Here is a 19,468-nt window from a genome sequence, read left to right as displayed (position 1 = left end):
CCTTTCACTGTTGTGACCTCTCCCGTTGCAGAGCACAGGCTCCGGACGCGCAGGCTCAGCGGCCATGGCTTACAGGTCCAGCCGCTCTGCGGCATGTGAGATCCTCCCGGATCGGGACACGAACCCGTGTTCCCTGCATCAGCAGGCGGACTCTCAACCACTGCGCCACCAGGGAAGCCCTCCTTCTTTTTAAATATAGATATTTACAGCTATAAACTGCTCTCCAATGACAATTTTACCTTCATCCCATATGTTTTTGTTGTGTTTTCATTTTCATTCATCTCAAAGTATTTTCTAATTTCCCTTGTAATATTTGACCCATATTTAAAGTGTCTAATTTCCTTCTGAAGTCCCTAAGTTTTTCTCCTTTATTACTGATTTCTAATATATTGTGGTCAGAGAACATTCTTTGTATGATTTCAATCTTTTTAAACTTATTGAAGCTTGTTTTATGGCCCAGCATATGGCCTATGAAGAATGTTCCATGCACACTTGAGCAAATTGTGTATTTCCGTTCTATTCCCTTGTTGATCTTCTGCCTAATTGTTCTATCCATTGTTAAGTGGGGCCTTGAAATCTCACACTATCATTGTTGAATTGTCTATTTATCCCTTTAATTCTGTCAAGTTTTTGTTTCATCTATTTTGATAGGTTCTTAGGTGCATATATATATAATATATATATACATTATATATATATATATATATATATATATATATATATTTTTTTTTTTTTTGCGGTATGTGGGCCTCTCACTGTTGTGGCCTCTCCCGTTGCAGGGCACAGGCTCTGGACGCACAGGCTCAGCAGCCATGGCTCACGGACCCAGCTGCTCCGCGGCATGTGGGATCTTCCCGGACCAGGGCACGAACCCGTGTCCCCCGTATCGGCAGGCGGACTCTCAACCACTGCGCCACCAGGGAAGCCCTGCATATATGTTTTAAATTGTTATATCTTCCTGACAGATTGAATCTTTAATCATTGTGAAATGTCCCTTTTTTTCTTTAGTAACATTTATTTGTTTTAAGGTGAATTTCATCTGATATTAGTATAGTTACTCCAACAATTTTATGGTTGGTTCTTTCATGGTATATACATATATTTTCTATCCTTTTACTTTCAACTTATTTGTATCTTTGACTATGGAGTGCTTTTCCCATAGACAGCATATCTGTTGAATCAAGTTGGATCTTGATTTTTAAAATCCAATCTGCAATCTCTGCCTTTTAATTTAATTAATTCATATTTAATGTTGTTATTGATATGGCTGGGTATATGTCTTCCATTTTAAATTTCTTCTTTATGCCTCATGTCTTTTTTTCTGTTCCTCAATTATCTTCTTTTGTATTAAGCGGATATGTTTCAGTGTAATATTTTGATCCCTTTAATATTTTAAGTGTATTTTTAAGAGTTATTTTCCTGGTGGTAGTTCTAGGGCTTACAATATACATTCTAACTTACCAGAATTTACTTCATTTACACTGATTAATTCCAGTTAAATATAGAAATTTCACTCCTATATAGCTCCTTTCCATACCAACCTTTTTGTACTATTATTATATATATTACATCTATATATGTTACAAACTAAATATATAGCTATAATTATTACTTTATATGATCTTATATCTTTTAAGACAGCTAAGAGGAGTGCAGGTATATATTCAGTTTGTCATATTGACCATATTCTATATCATTTCTAGCTCTCTTCATTTGTTCTTGTAGATTCTAGGTATCATCTGCTATCATTTCCTTACTCCAAGACAGCTTTGTTTCCACCCCCAACAGAAGAATGATACACATATTATTTCATGTGGTTGTTTTCTAAGTCAAAAGAAGTTTTTAAGTCTCTTAAGAAAGGAAAAACGTGCAACTATACTATCTTTAGTAAGTACCTATATGAGTGCCTTTATTGGTGCTCTTTGTTTTTTCATGTGGATTTGAATTACTGCCTGGTGTCACTTGCTTTTTGCCTGAATACTTCCCTTTATGTTTCTTGTAATATAGGTCTACTAGCAATGGACTTTCTTTTTATTTATCTGGTAACATCTTTATTCCACATTTATTTTTGAATGATAGTTTTGAATATAATATTCTTGGTTGATAGTTTTTTACTTTCAGCAATTTGAACATGTCATCCTTCTGTCTTCTGGCTTTCACTGTTTCTAAGGAAACTTAACCTGTTAATCATGTTGGAGTTTCCTCGTATGTGATGTCGTTTCTCTTACTGCTTTCATGAGTTTTCTCATTTTTAGCTTTCAACATTTGACTATCGTGTGTCTGAGTGTGGGATCTCTGCATTCATCCTACTTGGTGTTTGTTGGGCTTCTTTGATGTGTAGATTAATGTTTTTCATCAAATTTAGGCATTTCCATCCATCTCTTTAATACTGCTTTTCTGCTCCTTTCCTCTCCTCTGGTACTCCCATTATGCATATTCCCATTGGTATGCTTAATGGTGTTCCACATTTCTCTGAAGTTATTTTTCTTCATTACTTTTTCTCTTTGGTCTTCAGATTGCATAATCTCTATTGATTTATCTTCAAGTTCACTGATTCTTCAGGCAGCTCAACTATACTACTGAGCTCCTCTAGTAAATTTCTCACTTCATTTATTGTATTTCTCAACTTCAGAATTTCCATTTGTTTTTTTTATTTTTTAAATTCTATTTCTTTATTGACAAATCTTTGTCTGCTACATCCATCATCTGGGCCCTTTCTAAGGCAATGTTTATTGCCTGCTCCCCCCAACCCCCGTGCATCTGGGTAACTTTGTTTCTTTGCATTTTTTATAAATGTTATAAACTGGACATTTTATGTAGTATCTTATATCATCTCTGGATAATGATCTTCTTCCTCTGGGGGATTCTTACTTGCTTGGTTATTTCCCCTGCAGTACGCAGTCTGATATCACCTTTCTCTATCTTTTAGTTTAGCTACCTAAGTGTTGCCCCTGGCTTGGCATAAAGCAATTACTGGTCAGTAAGATTTTTACCCTTTACCATCGGATATGTGTGTGCTTGGAGGATGCTATCATAGTTCAGAAAGTTTACTTTTGACCCATGTTCAGCCAGGGACTAGTAGCTTGGAGGTACCTTCTCTGTTCTGAGAGGGCACAGCCTTTGACATACAGTCTTCCAGATTGCCAGGAATGAATGTGATTTTATTTTTAAGCCTGTGTTCCTAGGGTCAGAGCAACTTTTTGTTCAGTCAGTATTTGGTCAAGTTCCTTGTGCCAATCAAGCTTTTGCCATGTGTTGATGGTTCTGCATGTATTGGGAAATGCTTTTAAGTCTGTCCCACGTTCTTCTCTGATTGTCCTGAGTGGGTGCAGCCCAGCACATGCACAGTCTTCTCAATCCCGAGTTGACTGTACTCGCAGGAGGACTCCTCTGGGCTCCCTCTGGTTTCTATTAAACTTCTGGCTCCTCTGCTGCTTTGCTTGCACCAGCTCCTCCTAATTGCTCTCCACCAAGATCTCCATTGTTTTTAACAATGCCCTTAGGGATGGAGTTCTCCATGCTCTGTTTCAATGAAGTCAGTGTTCTGAGGCAGACCTGTGGAACTCTTTTGTCCTCATTGAGTGTCTTTCCCTTTGGAAAAAAACTCTGCATCACTGAACCAGAGCTAGGGGCAGGGGCCCCAGAGTGAAACCGACATGCTGAGTGGGCACCAGGGCATGGTAGCAGTCCCTGGTACTCTCGGTTTTTCTCTGAGTGAAACCTCTAACCTTTGAGTTAGCTGAGGTGGAAAAAATCAGGGCCCCAGTATACTCAGCTTGTGCATGGAGTAGTGCTTCCACCCTAAGAGTGGGGGCTGGCTGGTGGAAGGGATCTCCAGTACTCTTGGTTGTGCCTACTTGGAATGGTTTTTACAACACAGTGATGGGGAGATGGTAAATGTAGGCAGCTACTTTGCCAGGGTGAAACTGTAGCCCCAGAGGAGTTGGGGAGAGAGGGAGCCCTACCTTTCCCTAACATCTTCACCACACCTGAAGAGAATAGAGCACTAAGGGTAGAGCTTCTGTAACAAAGACCTGGTGAGGTAGAGAGTATGCGGGTAATTCCTCAAATGCCACAGACTCCTGCTGTCTTGAGACTTAAGTCTCTCAAATGAATGTTTCTCCATTTGCTTTATGCCACTTGGATAATTTCTAGATACTTGAAATGATTGTTTTTTTAAAAAATAATTTTTACCAGTTAAGTTTTTGTTTTGTTAGAGAGGGTCTACTGAACCCCTTACTCTACCATTCTGGATGTCTCACCCGTCTCTCTCTCTATATATATATTTAACATCTTTATTGGAATATAATTGCTTTATAATGGTGTGTTAGCTTCTGATGTATAACAAAGTGAATCAGCTATACATATATGTATATCCCCATATCTCCTTACTCTTGCATCTCCCTCCTACCCTCCCTATCCCACCCCTCTAGGTGGTCACAAAGCACTGAGCTGATCTCCGTGCTATGCAGCTGCTTCCCACTAGCTATCTATTTTACATTTGGTAGTATAAGTCCATTCCACCCTCTCACTTTGTCCCAGCTTGCCCTTCCCCCTCCCTGTGTCCTCAAGTCCATTCTCTACATCCATGTCCTGCCCCTAGGTTCTTCACAACCATTTTTTCTTTAAGATTCCTTATATATGTGTTAGCATATGGTATTTGTTTTTCTCTGACTACTTCACTCTGTGTGACACTCTAGGTCCATCCACCTCACTACAAATAACTCAATTTCATTTCCCTTTATGGCTGAGTAATATTCCATTGTGTGTATGTGCCACACCTTCTTTATCCATTCATCTGTCGATGGACACTTACGTTGCTTCCATGTCCTGGCTATTGTAAATAGAGCTGCAATGAACATTGTGGTACATGACTCTTTTTGAATTGTGGTTTTCTCCAGGTATATGCCCAGTAGTGGGATTGCTGGGTCATATGGTAGTTCTATTTTCAGTTTTTTAAGGAACCTCCATACTGTTCTCCATAGTGGATGTATCAGTTTACATTCCCACCAACAGTGCAAGAGGGTTCCCTTTTCTCCACACCCTCTCCAGAATTTATTGTTTGTAGATTTTTTTGATGTGTCAATATATTTTTGAACATAACTTCTGAGTGGAAATGTCATGCAGCAAAAAGAGAAATGGATTGGGTGTCAGGACCCAAAATTTTCATCCCAACTTGGCTAACAGTAAGCTCAGTGACTTCTCCTGAACTACAGTTTCCTCATTTGTAGAATTGAGGAAATTGTATTAGAGGACCTCTACATTCCTTCCAACTCTAAAATCCAATGACTTTATGAAACAGAAATGGAACAGGAAGTCACAAGTGAAAAATATTCTACTGTAGCTGTGAGAACAGGAAGTATGTAAACAATCCACTGCCTTTTTTTAACCAAAAATGTTCCAACCTATTTCTAATTAGAGCATGTACTTCATTTCCAACTCTACCTAGCTAATCAAGATACTAGTTTAATGTGTGGTTTGCAGTCAAGACATTTTTCCACCCCAAAGGTTTCCTTCCCAATCATCAGAACTGAGAAACTGGGGGCAACAAAACGTTGCCTTTCACTGATTGGTCATTAAAAGTATGACATCTTAATGCTAAGTGAAAGCACTACAATTTGCTACCATTTTACCCATATTATGAGCACTGCAAACAATTACTTCCTCTCTGAGACAATTTCAAGCTTTCACCTTTTGCATAAGGCTGTAAGGCCATACTCCCAGAGTGTCTATCAAATTATCTGTACTTATTTGGAGTGTGTGAATGGCAAAATACTAATTCTCCCTATGCATTGCAGAAGAGTTGCTTCAATGGGACACCCATTTCTAGTCACAAAGACATATTGTTTATTTAGTACTGATTATCTGCACAGATTGTTATAACAATAAATCTGGTAAAGAACCTCCCTCACAGAGTCATTTTGTCTTAACTAATCAGTTTTAACCAGCTTATTTGACTTCATATTATCATTTACTATACAGTTTACATTCAAAATCTATATACTCAATGCAGGGAGAGAAGGGGCCTTTCTATAATTTAAGAAAGCTGCCATTGCAAACATATTTAAATGCTTTCAACTACTAATCCACAACAGAATATCCTATGATAAACCTACAAGGTAAGAGGATTATGAATATACATTGGTAAAAGTTGCTACTCCCTGAGACATCCAGCAATAAGGAAGGATAGGAGCAAGATGGCAGTGTGCACAAAGTGATCCAGAAATAAGGAAACATATAATCTTTAAATATCTTGCCTTTAAAAGCAAAACATATTTTTAAACTGGCCATCTTCACAAACTGAGCTTTGTCAGCATCTAAGGAAAAAGGCAAAATATTTAACTAAAGGTATAGAAAAGGTGCAAATCCTTGCACAGGAGAAGTAAATGTGTATTTTGAGTTTATCCAAATGTTAAGGCCTCTTTCTGATTCTCACAAGTGACCCTCAGACTTGAGCTATTCAAAAATTTCCAAATGAGTCCATCTGCTCACCAAGATATTTCTATGTTAAAAACCTGCAGGAAGGCATGTGGCCCAGTTTTCACGATCCCAAATTACCTTGGTTTCAGTTTAATTTTTGTAAACTGGGATTCCCTTAGGAAGAAAGTAAAATTTTCAATCTTAAAAATAAAGGGATATTAAGAAACAAAACCCTATCCCTTGCACCATTTTCAGAGCCCATATTCCAAAATTGTAGCTTATCTATCCCAAGACATTAAGAAAACATTGTTGCAACACTGATTTAGAAATTTGTACTTTTGTGCATGTAATATTGTAATGTAAAATTAGTACATTATAATAAATGTCCCTTTTCTTGGCATTTCCTCTGAATGAATCATTTTAGGAAGCTTTTGTCTATTATGTCACTGTATAGAACCACCTTTCTAAGATGGAGTTAAGAGAAAAAATATTTGACTTAGTTGTGGCCCCTACAATAACTGAGTTTTTCAGGTAATTTTTTATTAGCTGAAAATACTGGTTAATGACCACAATGACCCAGTGGTCTAGAGACCACCAGAGACCACCGCCAATCATATGAAAACAGCTTCAAATTTCTTAGTGGGGAAATTTCCCCACCCTAAAAACATTCCTATCTTTTTTTTTAGTTTATGTAAAAATTTATTTGACCAAAATGTAGAAAAGTGATACTATTACATATGACACTGTTGCAAGAATCTAAATGAAAAGTGTGGGTTTCATTCAATTGCACAATTTGCTAGTGTATTTCCTGGGTAGTGTGATGCTTATAAATAGGAGTGAGGGGCAGAGGATTTGGATAAACTAGAAGCAGGGTAATTTTTAGTCAGAATTGTAAACTTGAGTTGACCCCCACACTGCTAGGGAATGTGGAATATTCCAGCTCTGAGATGTTAACTGAGAGAGCAGAAAGCTAACAAAGCCAAACTGTGCAGCCCTGTCTACAAAATACTCCATATCCAGTTTAATCAGGAGTTTCCTGGTCTTTTATTAACTTGGTCCTGAAGAAGGAATTAAAATTCCAGATAAGTAAATCTCCAATTTGCCAGTCCCTGGAGTATAGAGGAGATGAAGTTAGGCCAATTACTTTTTCATCCTTACTTTGCTGTCAGAGAGGGCTATTCTGTCCAATATTTGTTTATGGAAAGTCTTACTCAACTATTGATGGCTAGCAGTCTTTTTGATATAGCTTCTCTGAATAGGACTGAATTCTACAACATTCATTCCTGCTGAGTGGATGGCCTCATATCAGAGCAGATAAGCATGGGTCATTATTGGAATAAGACATCAGCTACTCAGAGAACAACTTTAGAGTGAAAGAAGCATAGAGAAGAGCATATCAAGGATCTATCTAGAAAACATTTGGGTAATTATTATGACTCTTTTCCAAGCATTCCCATGCTGGCTGCTCAGAGGATGTTTGTTCTGCATGGTGGAGTGTGGAAAAGAGCCAGGGTGATTAGGTTAACCTCTGTGTGGTTTATGACTTCCCATAGTAACCCCACCCCCACTCCCCTTTTTTGCTCTGGATGGAAAATCCCCACCCATTTTAATGTGATGGTCCCTGGCCTCCTATAGTGTGACCAACAGTGGATATTCTACAACCTTTTAAACTGACCCATGACTAGACATCGGAATCTGTGTTTTAAAACTGTGGGGTTGTCTATTCTCCCAGGAACCAAATGCCCTCAGTCTTGAGAGTATGCTCAATATGAAATACCCTGCCTACCTCAGGAATAAATGAAATTTAAGGATAAAAACAGAGCTGAAAAACCTGATGCTATTTGAAAAAAGGAAGGAATAGATTTAACTGGTGCTCAAAGCTTCTCTGATACAAAATATTTGGTCATGTATTCATAATTTGCTTGACATTTCCTGCAAAGCAAAGAGACAATAACAAAAGAAACTTCTTACAAGAGAAGAGAAAGACACGGAGCTCTGGAGTTTTTGTTGGAACAAAACTCTTCTGTTTTGGTTCTATACAGTTTAGTTCATTTAGTGTCTGATCCAGTGTCTGATGTAAGCCCACGTTCTCTTCTTTGGCCTGGGCAAGTTTTTCTTCTAGCTCATCAATTTTTCCAGTTTTGCAATTGTTCTCTGCAAATTTAGCACGGGTCTCAGCCTCTTTCAGTTTGTCAGATAGAAGTTTAATTTCTTCTTCATGTTCATCCTCCCTTTCAGATGCATCCTCTGGCAACTTCAAGTTGTTAGTGACATTGAGTTCTTCTTCCAGGTCACCACATTTTATTTTATTTTATTTATTTTAATGGTTAATGTATTTATTATCTTTATAATTTGATGAAAAGGCACTACTTCTTAGATATTTCATTGAAAAATTCTCAGTTCTTGTCACTGAAACATGTAAGCAACTGAGCAGCTTCTGTCTGTATCTGTTTATCCTCCTCTCCATGTGCTGGATAGTCCTTGGCTTTTGTTAGCCAGAAAGCAGCAAGCTTTTTGTAGTGTAGTTTCAAATATGTCTTTCCTAGAAGAAGCAAGTTTTTGCTGTAGAAGTTTGGATCCACTTGCTCTGCCCTGTGAAAGTAGCCTAATGCCTCCTCATAGGTGGAACTAGGAGTTGCAAACAGCATTTTAGCAATTCTTCTTTGATACCAAGGCATTTCAGCAAATGTGTAACACCAAATACCCATAAGGTGAATTGAGGTAGCATCTTTAGGGTTCAGTTCAACTGCTTTCTCAAAATGCTCCTTGATCATGTAGGCATTTGCAATTTTAGCCTTGATTCCTTCATAATCTCCAACATCACTAATACAGATTGCATACCACTTATGAGCTGCAAAACTTGATTCATTTTTTTCTAGTGCCCTTTTTGCATACTCTAGGGCTTCATACACCAAAATCTTTTTCTCCTCTTCTGAGGTTCCACTGAGTTGAGCTATAACACATGATGCCCATGCCAAACACCACAGTAACTCTGCATCTTCACTTTCCTTGTACTGGGATAGCAACTGGTAAAGTTTTTCTGTTTCTCCACTTTCATATAGATAGTCTGCTTGTTCAAGGATTTCTTCAACTCTGAAGACTCTGGCTGTGGCATGAACCACAGCAGCCTGGGAAATGACTTGATAAGTTTCAAAACCCAAATAAGACAAGGCAGAGAATAAAAGACTTATTTTTAAAGCTCCTGGGTTTCCCATCACCTCAGTGCCACGGAGTCACCAAAGAATGAACTGCTTGCAGCTGCCAGCAGCACCCATCAGGAGCCAAGGTCCTGGGGCAGTGATACGTCCCAAAGGAAGGGAGTGCCAGAGTCGCAAGGCTAGTGCCATGATCTGCAGCTTGCAGGCCTGACCCCTCACCCCTTTGGCTGCTAAGAAGCGGGGCAGAGTGAAAGGCACCCCAGTCTTTCCACAGAGAGCAGTGTCCGCCAGCTTCCGGCCCTGCTCCTCTTCTTTCCCACAGCTTCAGGTCACCACATTTTAGTTCAGACGGCTTGGCATGCTCCTCCACCCTCTCCAGCTCACCCTCCAGGATGACCAACTTACGAGCTACCTCCTTGTATTTGTGGTCAGCTTACTCAGCAATGTCCTTGGTTTCTTTGAGCTGAATCTACTGAATCTCCATCTTCTCCTCATCTTCGTTGCCCAGTTTTCTATCACCTTCATTCCTCTTTTGCTCTCATTTGCACCCTTTTCTGCCTCCTCCAGCTTGCACAGGGCTGTGGCCAGTCATTCCTGAGCCCTGTCCGACTCCCCCTCAATGAGCTGGATGTGTCAACTGAGAGCTGCCACATCACCTTCAGCTTTCTCTCACCACTCGCGCTCGCCATCCAGCTCCCACACTGTAGGCCCTGTGCACGGTCCTCCGCCTCATCCGCCTGCTGCTGCAGGGCCTGATTCTAGCGTTTCACTGCCTCCAGGGAGTTGAGGCCAGCCATGGCATGGAGGTGCATGCAGCGGGTGGTGGGCAGTGGGCAGTGGTGGGTGTTTATCTTGGCTCCAGCGAGAGCTGCAGCAGCTGCGCCCCAGCCCCCAACCCTTTGCCTACACCAGGTCCTATCCTTTGACTATATGTTTCCCATATCACAAAATCACTTACTTTGAATACCACTATTCACATTCAAAATGAATATTACTAATGATTACTTCAATCTTACCTGTTTGATTATGCAACTAAGCTAAATATTTTCCATCAGCAACATTGGAAATGTATAGAAGGAATTAACAGAAGCAAAATTTCTATCTAACCACATTTCTAGTAATGCAGCTGGGTTATTCAAAGGACTTGTTGTTGTTGTTGTTCCTCAGAAAAGCAATCACGTCTATGGCTTCAGAGTAAGAAATGTCCCAAACCCCCCATTTTGCAGCTGATTACGCATCTCAGTGTTAACTCCAACTCCAAAAGCAAGATCCTGCACCACTTACTGTACTTTCAAAGACTAACCATAAAATACTGGCTTCAAGCTACTTATCAAATCACCTTTATATAACAAAACTGCAGACCCAATCAGTTTAGATATCTACCTACTAATGACAATACAAATCAGAAAAAAAATTAATCTCACCCATACCAAATTATGACTTAAAAGACAATAAAACCATAGACAAATACTTTAAGACCTTTTCTGAGAAATAAAGCCTCATTATAGAGTTATGTGGCTGTTCATGACACACAAGTTTTTCAAGCTGAATGATTACTACAAAACAAATTAAAGCAAATTCCAGTTGGAAAGGGAGAGGAGCTTTCTAAGTGAATATATACCAACATTTTATTAATTATTTCTTGATTATCTTGTTTGGGCTCCTCCTTGTTATTTCAAGCTTAAAGGAACTCATTAAACTACTGAAAAAGGAAGGGAAGACTTGGTAATAAAGTAACTCTGAACTGTCAACACAGATTAGAGTCCTGATCATGTAAATATATGTGAAATCCTCTCCTATTTGCCTAAAGGTCATTAATAATTTTTAAGTAGATGTTGCTTTATACACATGTATACACATGCAGGCGTGCACACATCCCATTTGGTTGTTTCTTTGTATAACTTCAAAGGGCAAAAGCAGTGCATTTAAGATGGAAATAGAAAAGGCAATTAACTTTCTAAGTTTTTTAGATCACTGCCAGTATGGTAACTCTCAAATTACATCAGGGTTTATGAGACTTTAAAAAGAAATGTATAAATTTTGGTCCAAAACAAAAGCAACACCTCATTTGGTGGAAAAATAAAATTTCCACCGCTAGATGACAGTTACAATGCTGGTTAATGATGAACATTCTACATACCAACATGAGAGTCAAGGTTTTTCCTCTTAAAGGTATATAGTGGCATATAATTTTTAAAATATAAGTATAGTTAACTATCATTGAAGTACTTCAATGGGGGAAGGGGAGGAGAAACAATGAACCTACACTCTCTTATTTTCTTAAAAATTTTTAAGAAACAGACACTTTCCATCTAAATTGTCAGCATAAAGGAGGTTTGAAAAACTACAAAAAATTTGGAAACAAATCTGATTCATCTGGTTATGGATAGTAAATGGCTATCAGGCCTCAAAAATGGAAATGGGGTAAAGTCAAATAGTAACAAAAATTATGCTTTGACCACAACTAAGGCAGTAACAAGAAAATAATTTGGGGATAAATATAAATATAATATTAAATAGATTGTGAAAGATGTAACACTCAATTCCCTTTCAAAATAAATCTTATCTAAAAGAAGGATTATAGAAAATGGGAATGTATGATTATTTATTTATTTATTTTTGTTTTTTTATTAGTTTCTGCTTTATAACAAAGTGAATCAGTCATACATATACATGTTTCCACATCCCTTCCCTCTTGCGTCTCCCTCCCTCCCACCATCCCCATCCCACCCCTCCAGGCGGTCACAAAGCACCGAGCTGATCTCCCTGTGCTCTGCGGCTGCTTCCCACTATCTACCTACCTTACGTTTGGTACTGTATATATGTCCATGCCTCTCTTTCGCTTTGTCACAGCTTACCCTTCCCCCTCCACATATCCCCAAGTCCATTCTCAAGTAGATCTGTGTCTTTATTCCTGTTTTACCCCTAGGTTCTTCATGATATTTTTTTTCTTAAATTTCATATATATGTGTTAGCATACGGTATTTGTCTTTTCTCTTTCTGACTTACTTCACTCTGTATGACAGACTCTAGGTCTATCCACCTCATTACAAATAGCTCAGTTTCGTTTCTTTTTATGGCTGAGTAATATTCCATTGTATATATGTGCCACATCTTCTTTATCCATTCATCCGATGATGGACACTTAGGTTGTTTCCACCTCAGGGCTATTGTGAATAGGGCTTCAAAGAACATTTTGGTACATGTCTCTTTTTGAATTATGGTTTTCTCAGGGTATATGCCTAGTAGTGGGATTGCTGAGTCATATGGTAGTTCTATTTTTAGTTTTTTAAGGAACCTCCATACTGCTCTCCATAGTGGCTGTATCAATTCACATTCCCACCAGGAGTGCAAGAGTGCTCCCTTTTCTAGACACCCTCTCCAACATTTATTGTTTCTAGATTTCTTGAGGATGGCCATTCTGACTGGCGTGAGATGATATTTCATTGTACTTTTGATTTGCATTTCTCTAATGATTAATGACGTTGAGCATTCTTTCATGTGTTTGTTGGCAGTCTGTATATCTTCTTTGGAGAAATGCCTATTTAAGTCTTCTGCCCATTTTAGGATTGGGTTTTGTTTTTTTTTTTTTGCTATTGAGCTGCATGAGCTGCTTATAAATTTTGGAGATTAATCCTTTGTCAGTTGCTTCATTTGTAAATATTTTCTCCCATACTGAGGGTTGTCTTTTGGTCTTGTTTATGGCTTCCTTTGCTGTGCAAAAGCTTTGAAGTTTCATTAGGGCCCATTTGTTTATCTTTGTTTTTATTTCCACTTCTCTAGGAGGTGGGTCCAAAAGGATCTTGCTGTGATTTATGTCATAGAGTGTTCTGCCTATGTTTTCCTATAAGAGTTTGATAGTTTCTGGCCTTACATTTAGGTCTTTAATCCATTTTGAGTTTATTTTTGTGTATGGTGCTAGGGAATGATCTAATCTCATACTTTTACATGTCCCTGTCCAGTTTTCCCAGCACCACTTATTGAAGAGGCTGTCCTTTCTCCACTGTACATTCCTGCCTCCTTTATCAAAGATGAGTTGACCATTTGTGCGTGCGTTTATCTCTGGGCTTTCTATCCTGTTCCATTGATCTTTCTGTTTTTGTGCCAGTACCACACTGTCTTGATTACTGTAGCTTTGTAGTATAGTCTGAAGTCAGGTAGCCTGATTCCTCCAGCTCCGTTTTTCGTTCTCAAGATTGCTTTGGCTATTCAGGGACTTTTGTTTTTCCAAACAAATTTTGAAATTTTTTATTCTAGTTCTTTGAAAAATGCCAGCGGTAGTTTGATAGGGATTGCATTGAATCTGTAGATTGCTTTGGGTAGTAGAGTCATTTTCAGAATATTGATTCTTCCATTCCAGGAGCATGGTATATCTCTCCATCTATTTGTATCATCTTTAATTTCCTTCATCAGTGTCTTATAATTTTCTGCATACAGGTCTTTTGTCTTCTTAGGTAGGTTTATTCCTAGATATTTTATTCTTTTTGTTGCAATAGTAAATGGGAGTGTTTTCTTGAATTCACTTTCTGATTTTTCATAATTAGTGTACAGGAATGCCAGAGATTTCTGTGCATTAATATTGTATCCTGCTACTTTACCAAATTCATTGATTAGCTCTAGTAGTTTTCTGGTAGCATCTTTAGGATTCTCTATGTATAGTATCATGTCATCTGCAAACAGTGACAGCTTTACTTCTTCTTTTCCAATTTGGATTCCTTTTATTTCCTTTTCTTCTGTAATTGCTGTGGCTAAAACTTCCAAAACTAGGTTGAATAAGAGTGGTGAGAGTGGGCAGCCTTGCCTTGTTCCTGATCTTAGTGGAAATGCTTTGTTTTTCACCATTGAGGACGATGTTGGCTGTGGATTTGTCATATATGGCCTTTATTATGTTGAGGAAAGTTCCCTCTATGCCTACTTTCTGCAGGGTTTTTATCATAAATGGGTGTTGAAAGATTTCTCTGCATCTATTGAGATGATCATATGGTTTTTCTTCAATTTGTTAATATCGTGTATCACACTGATTGATTTGCATACACTGAAGAATCCTTGCATTCCTGGAATAAACCCCACTTGATCATGGTGTATGATCCTTTTAATGTGCTGTTGGATTCTGTTTGCTAGGATTTTGTTGAGGATTTTTGCATCTATGTTCATCAGTGATATTGGCCTGTAGTTTTCTTTGTGACATCCTTGCCTGGTTTTGGTATAAAGGTGATGGTGGCCTCATAGAATGAGTTTGGGAGTGCTCCTCCCTCTGCTATATTTTGGAAGAGTTTGAGAAGGATAGGTGTAAGCTCTTCTCTAAATGTTTGATAGAATTTGCCTGTGAAGCCATCTGGTCCTGGACTTCTGTTGGAAGATTTTTAATCAGTTTCAATTTCAGTACTTGTGATGGGTCTATTCATATTTTCTATTTCTTCCTGATTCAGTCTTGGCAGGTTGTGCATTTCTAAGAATTTGTCCATTTCTTCCAGGTTGTCCATTTTATTGGCATAGAGTTGCTTGTAGTAATCTCTCATGATCTTTTGTATTTCTGCAGTGTCAGTTGTTACTTCTCATTTTTCATTTCTAATTCTATTGATTTGAGTCTTCTCCCTTTTTTTCTTGATGAGTCTGGCTAATGGTGTATTAATTTTATCTTCTCAAAGAACCAGCTTTTAGTTTTATTGATCTTTGCTATCGTTTCCTTCATTTCTTTTTCATTTATTTCTGATGTGATCTTTATGATTTCCTTACTTCTGCTAACTTTGGGGTGTTTTTGTTCTTCTTTCTCTAATTGCTTTAGGTTCAGGGTAAGGTTCCTTAATCGAGATGTTTCCTGTTTCTTAAGGTAGGATTGTATTGCTATAAACTTCTCCCTTAGAACTGCTTTTGCTGCATCCCATAGGTTTTGGGTCCTCGTGTCTCCATTGTCATTTGTTTCTAGGTATTTTTTTAATTTCCTCTTTGATTTCTTCAGTGATCACTTCGTTATTGAGTAGTGTGTTGTTTAGCCTCCATGTGTTTGTATTTTTTACAGATCTTTTCCTGTAATTGATGTCTAATCTCATAGCATTGTGGTCGGAAAAGATACTTGATACAATTTCAATTTTCTTAAATTTACCAAGGCTTGATTTGTGACCCAAGATGTGATCCTGGAGAATGTTCCATGAGCACTTGAGAAAAATGTGTATTCTGTTGTTTTTGGATGGAATGTCCTATAAATATCAATTAAGTCCATCATGTTTAATGTATCATTTAAAGCTTGTGTTTCCTTATTTATTTTCATTTTGGATGATCTGTCCATTGGTGAAAGTGGGCTGTTAAAGTGCCCTACTATGAGTGTGTTACTGTCGATTTCCCCTTTTATGGCTGTTAGTATTTGCCTTATGTATTGAGGTGCTCCTGTGTTGGGTGCATATTTACAATTGTTATATCTTCTTCTTGGATCGATCCCTTTATCGTTATGCAGTGTCCTTCTTTGTCTCTTCTAATAGTCTTTATTTTAAAGTCTATTTTGTCTGATATAAGAATTGCTACTCCAGCTTTCTTTTGATTTCCATTTGCATGGAATATCTTTTTCCATCCCCTACTTTCAATCTGTATGTGTCTCTAGGTCTGAAGTTGTTCTCTTGTAGATAGCATATATATGGGTCTTGTTTTTGTATCCATTCAGCCACTCTGTGTCTTTTGGTGGGAGCATTTAGTCCATTTACATTTAAGATAATTATTGATATATATGTTACTATTCCCATTTCCTTAATTGTTTTGGGTTCGTTATTGTAGGTATTTTCCTTCTGTTGTTTTTCTTGCCTAAAGAAGTTCCTTTAGCATTTGTTGTAAAGTTGGTTTGGTGGTGCTGCACTCTCAGCTTTTGCTTGTCTGTAAAGGTTTTAATTTCTCCATCAAATCTGAATGAGATCCTTGCTGGGTAATCTTGGTTGCAGGTTTTTCTCCTTCATCACTTTAACTATGTCCTGACACTCCCTTCTGGCTTGTAGAGTTTCTGCTGAGATATCAGCTGTTAACCTGATGCAGATTCCTTTGTGTGTTGTTGTTTTTCCCTTGCTGCTTTTAATATGATTTCTTTGTGCTTAATTTTTGACAGTTTGATTAATATGTGTCTTGGTGTATTTATTCTTGGATTTATTCTGTATGGGACTCTCTGTGCCTCCTGGACATGATTATCTCTCTCCTTTCCCATATTAGGGAAGTTTTCAACTCTAATCTCTTCAAATATTTTCTCAGTCCCTTTCTTTTTCTCTTCTTCTTCTGGTACCCCTATAATTCAAATGTTGGTGCATTTAATGTTGTCCCAGAGGTCTCTGAGAGTGTCCTCTGTTCTTTTCATTCTTTTTTCTTTATTTTGCTTTGCAGCAGTTATTTCCACTATTTTATCTTCCACCTCACTTATCCGTTCTTCTGCCTCAGTTATTCTGCTATTGATCCCATCTAGAGTATTTTTCATTTATTGTGTTTTTAATCGATGCTTGATTCATCTTTAGTTCTTCTAGGTCCTTGTTAACTGTTTCTTGCATTTTGTCTATTTTATTTCCAAGATTTTGGATCTTGGAAATAGAATCTTGGATCAGCTTTACTATCATTATTCTGAATTCTTTTTCAGGTAGACTGCCTATTTCCTCTTCATTTGTTAGGTCTGGTAGGTTTTTATCTTGCTCCTTCACCTGCTGTGTGTTTTTCTGTCTTCTCATTTTGCTTATGTTACTGTGTTTGGGGTCTCCTTTTTGCAGGCTGCAGATTCGTAGTTCCCGTTATTTTTGGTGTCTGTCCCCAGTGGCTAAGGTTGTTTCAGTAGGTTGTGTAGGCTTCCTGGTGGGGGGGATTAGTGCCTGTGTTCTGGTGGTTGAGGCTCGATCTTGTCTTTCTGGTGGACAGGTCCACGTCTGGTGGTGTGTTTTGGGGTGCCTGTGGCCTTATTATGTTTTTAGGCAGCCTCTCTGCTAATGGGTGGGGTTGTGTTCCTGTCTTGCTAGTTGCTTGGCATAGGGTGATCAGCACTGTAGCTTGCTGGTCGTTGACTGAAGCTGGGTGCTGGTGTTGAGATGGAGATCTCTGGGAGATTTTCTCCACTTGATATTATGCGGAGCTGGGAGGTCTCTTGTGGACCCGTGTTCTCAAGTTGGCCCTCCCACTTCAGAGGCATAGCACTGACTCCTGGATGCAGCAGCAAGAGCCTTTCATCTACCCGACTCATAATAAAAGGGAGAAAATGTAGAAAGAAAGAATTAGTAGAAGAGTGAGAGAAAGTAAGGAAGAAGGAAAGAACGGAAGGAAGGAAGGAAGAAAGAAAGAAAGGAGGGAGGGAGGGAGGGAGGACGGACGGAACGAAAGAAAGAAAGAAAGAAAGGCTAACAGGAGGGAGGGAGGGAGGAAGGAAAGAAGGAAAGAAAGAAAGGGGCAGAGGGAGGGAGGGAGGAAGGGAAGGTAGGAAAAAAAGAAAGAGAGAAGATAAAGTAAAATAGGATAAAGTATAAAATATAGTAGCGTTATTAAAAATAAAAAAGTAATTATTGAAAAAAAATCGGATGGATAGAACCCTGGGACCTATGGTGGAAGCAAAGCTATACAGAGAAAATCTCACACAGAAGCATATCCATACACATTCACAAAAAGAGAACAGGGAGAAAAAAATCGAAAATCTTGCTCTCAAAGTCCACCTATTTAATTTGGGATAATTCATTGTAAAAAGAGGAAAAGGGGAAAAAATGTTAAATCTTGTCCTCAAAGTCCACCTCCTCAATTTGGGATGATTCGCTGTCCATTCATGCACTCCACAGACGCAGCGCACATCAAGTGGACCGTGAAGCTTTAATCCGCTGCCTCCGAGGCTGTAGAGAGAGATCTCCCTGTCTCTTCTCTGCTCTCACAGCTCCCGGGTCTCAGCCTTGGATCTGGCCCCGCCTTTGCGTGTAGGCCGCTGGAGGGTGACCGTTCTTCACTCAGACAGGACGGGTTTAAAGGAGCCGCTGATTCAGGGGCTCTGGCTCACTCAGGCCAAGGGGAGGGAGGGGCACGTAGTGCGGGGCGGGCCTGCGGTGACAGAGGCCGGCGTGACGTTGCACCATCCCGAGGCGCTCCGTGCGCTTTCCCGGGGAAGCCGTCCCTGGTTCCCGGGACCCCGGCAGTGGCGGGCTGCACAGGCTCCCCGGAAGGGGGGGTAGCCAGTGACCTGCGCTCGCACACAGGCCTTGTGGCGGCAGCAGCGGCAGCCCCAGTGTACCACGCCCGTCTCCGGGGTCCACGCCTTTAGCCGCGGCTTGCGCCCATCTCTGGAGCTTCTTTAATTAGCGCTCTTAATGCCCTCTCCTCACGCACCAGGAAACAAAAGGGAAGAAAAAGTCTGTTGCCTCTTCGGCAGCTCCAGACTTTTTCCCCGGACTCCCTCCGGGCTAGCCGTGGTGCACTAACCTCTTCAGGCTCTCTTCCTGCAGCCAGCCCCAGTCCTCTCCCTGCGCTCCGACTAGAACCCGATACCCGAGCCCTGATTTTTTTTTAATAAAACAATTCTGCTTTAGTGCAAATGTGTAGTCAAGGAAAAAAAAGAAAGAAAGGAAGAAGGGAGGAAGGAAGAAAGAGGAGAGAAAGGAAGGAAGGGAGGGAGGGAGAAAAAAGAGAAGAAAAGGAAAGGTTTCATGTGACTTAGCAGGAACAGTTTCCACAGCCTTTCACGCTGTTGACAATTTCTTCTTGTAGTTTCCTCCTTTCCTCCTCTTTGGACACATTTTCTTTCTTTGCATCCCATTTGGGGTTATCATGGTTCTGCACATGGCTGCTCTGTGTATGCCACATTTCTGAATAGATACTGCCAGGGTTAGCAAGCAAACCATGGTGGGTACCACGTTCAGCTACCTTACCCTAATAAGCAAAAACAAGAGAAACGTAGAGAAAGT

The 19,468-nt window shown here is 39.4% G+C and overlaps 1 protein-coding gene and 1 pseudogene across 3 annotated transcripts in view; both read right to left on the bottom strand.

Annotated features, from left to right (window-relative positions):
* Window positions 1-8,688: 8,688 nt before the first annotated feature.
* On the bottom strand, window positions 8,689-9,767 carry LOC308609181 (regulator of microtubule dynamics protein 1-like; annotated as a pseudogene). The gene has a single exon. The product of its transcript is annotated as a regulator of microtubule dynamics protein 1-like (transcript).
* A 2,634-nt stretch (window positions 9,768-12,401) lies between these two features.
* The window catches only part of ABCB7 (ATP binding cassette subfamily B member 7), a 147,374-nt gene continuing 140,307 nt past the window's right edge, over window positions 12,402-19,468 (bottom strand). Inside the window, exons 16-17 of one of the 2 annotated variants that reach the window (XR_014014274.1) lie at window positions 18,160-19,433; window positions 12,402-18,122 (exon numbers count right to left, since the gene is read on the bottom strand). Coding sequence is in view for 1 of the 2 variants with exons in the window: in XM_081222734.1 (XP_081078860.1) it covers window positions 19,218-19,433 (216 nt within the window). In the remaining variant the exon portion in view is untranslated. Of the gene's footprint in view, window positions 19,434-19,468 lie in introns of both variants that reach the window. The other variant, XM_081222734.1, reaches the window with a different exon arrangement.

The sequence above is a fragment of the Mesoplodon bidens genome (genome assembly GCF_964165515.1).
Source record: "Mesoplodon bidens genome assembly, chromosome: X".
Taxonomy (NCBI): domain Eukaryota; kingdom Metazoa; phylum Chordata; class Mammalia; order Artiodactyla; family Ziphiidae; genus Mesoplodon; species Mesoplodon bidens.
Note: the sequence above shows the minus strand (reverse complement) of the source record. Positions and strands in the feature narration are given on the sequence as shown.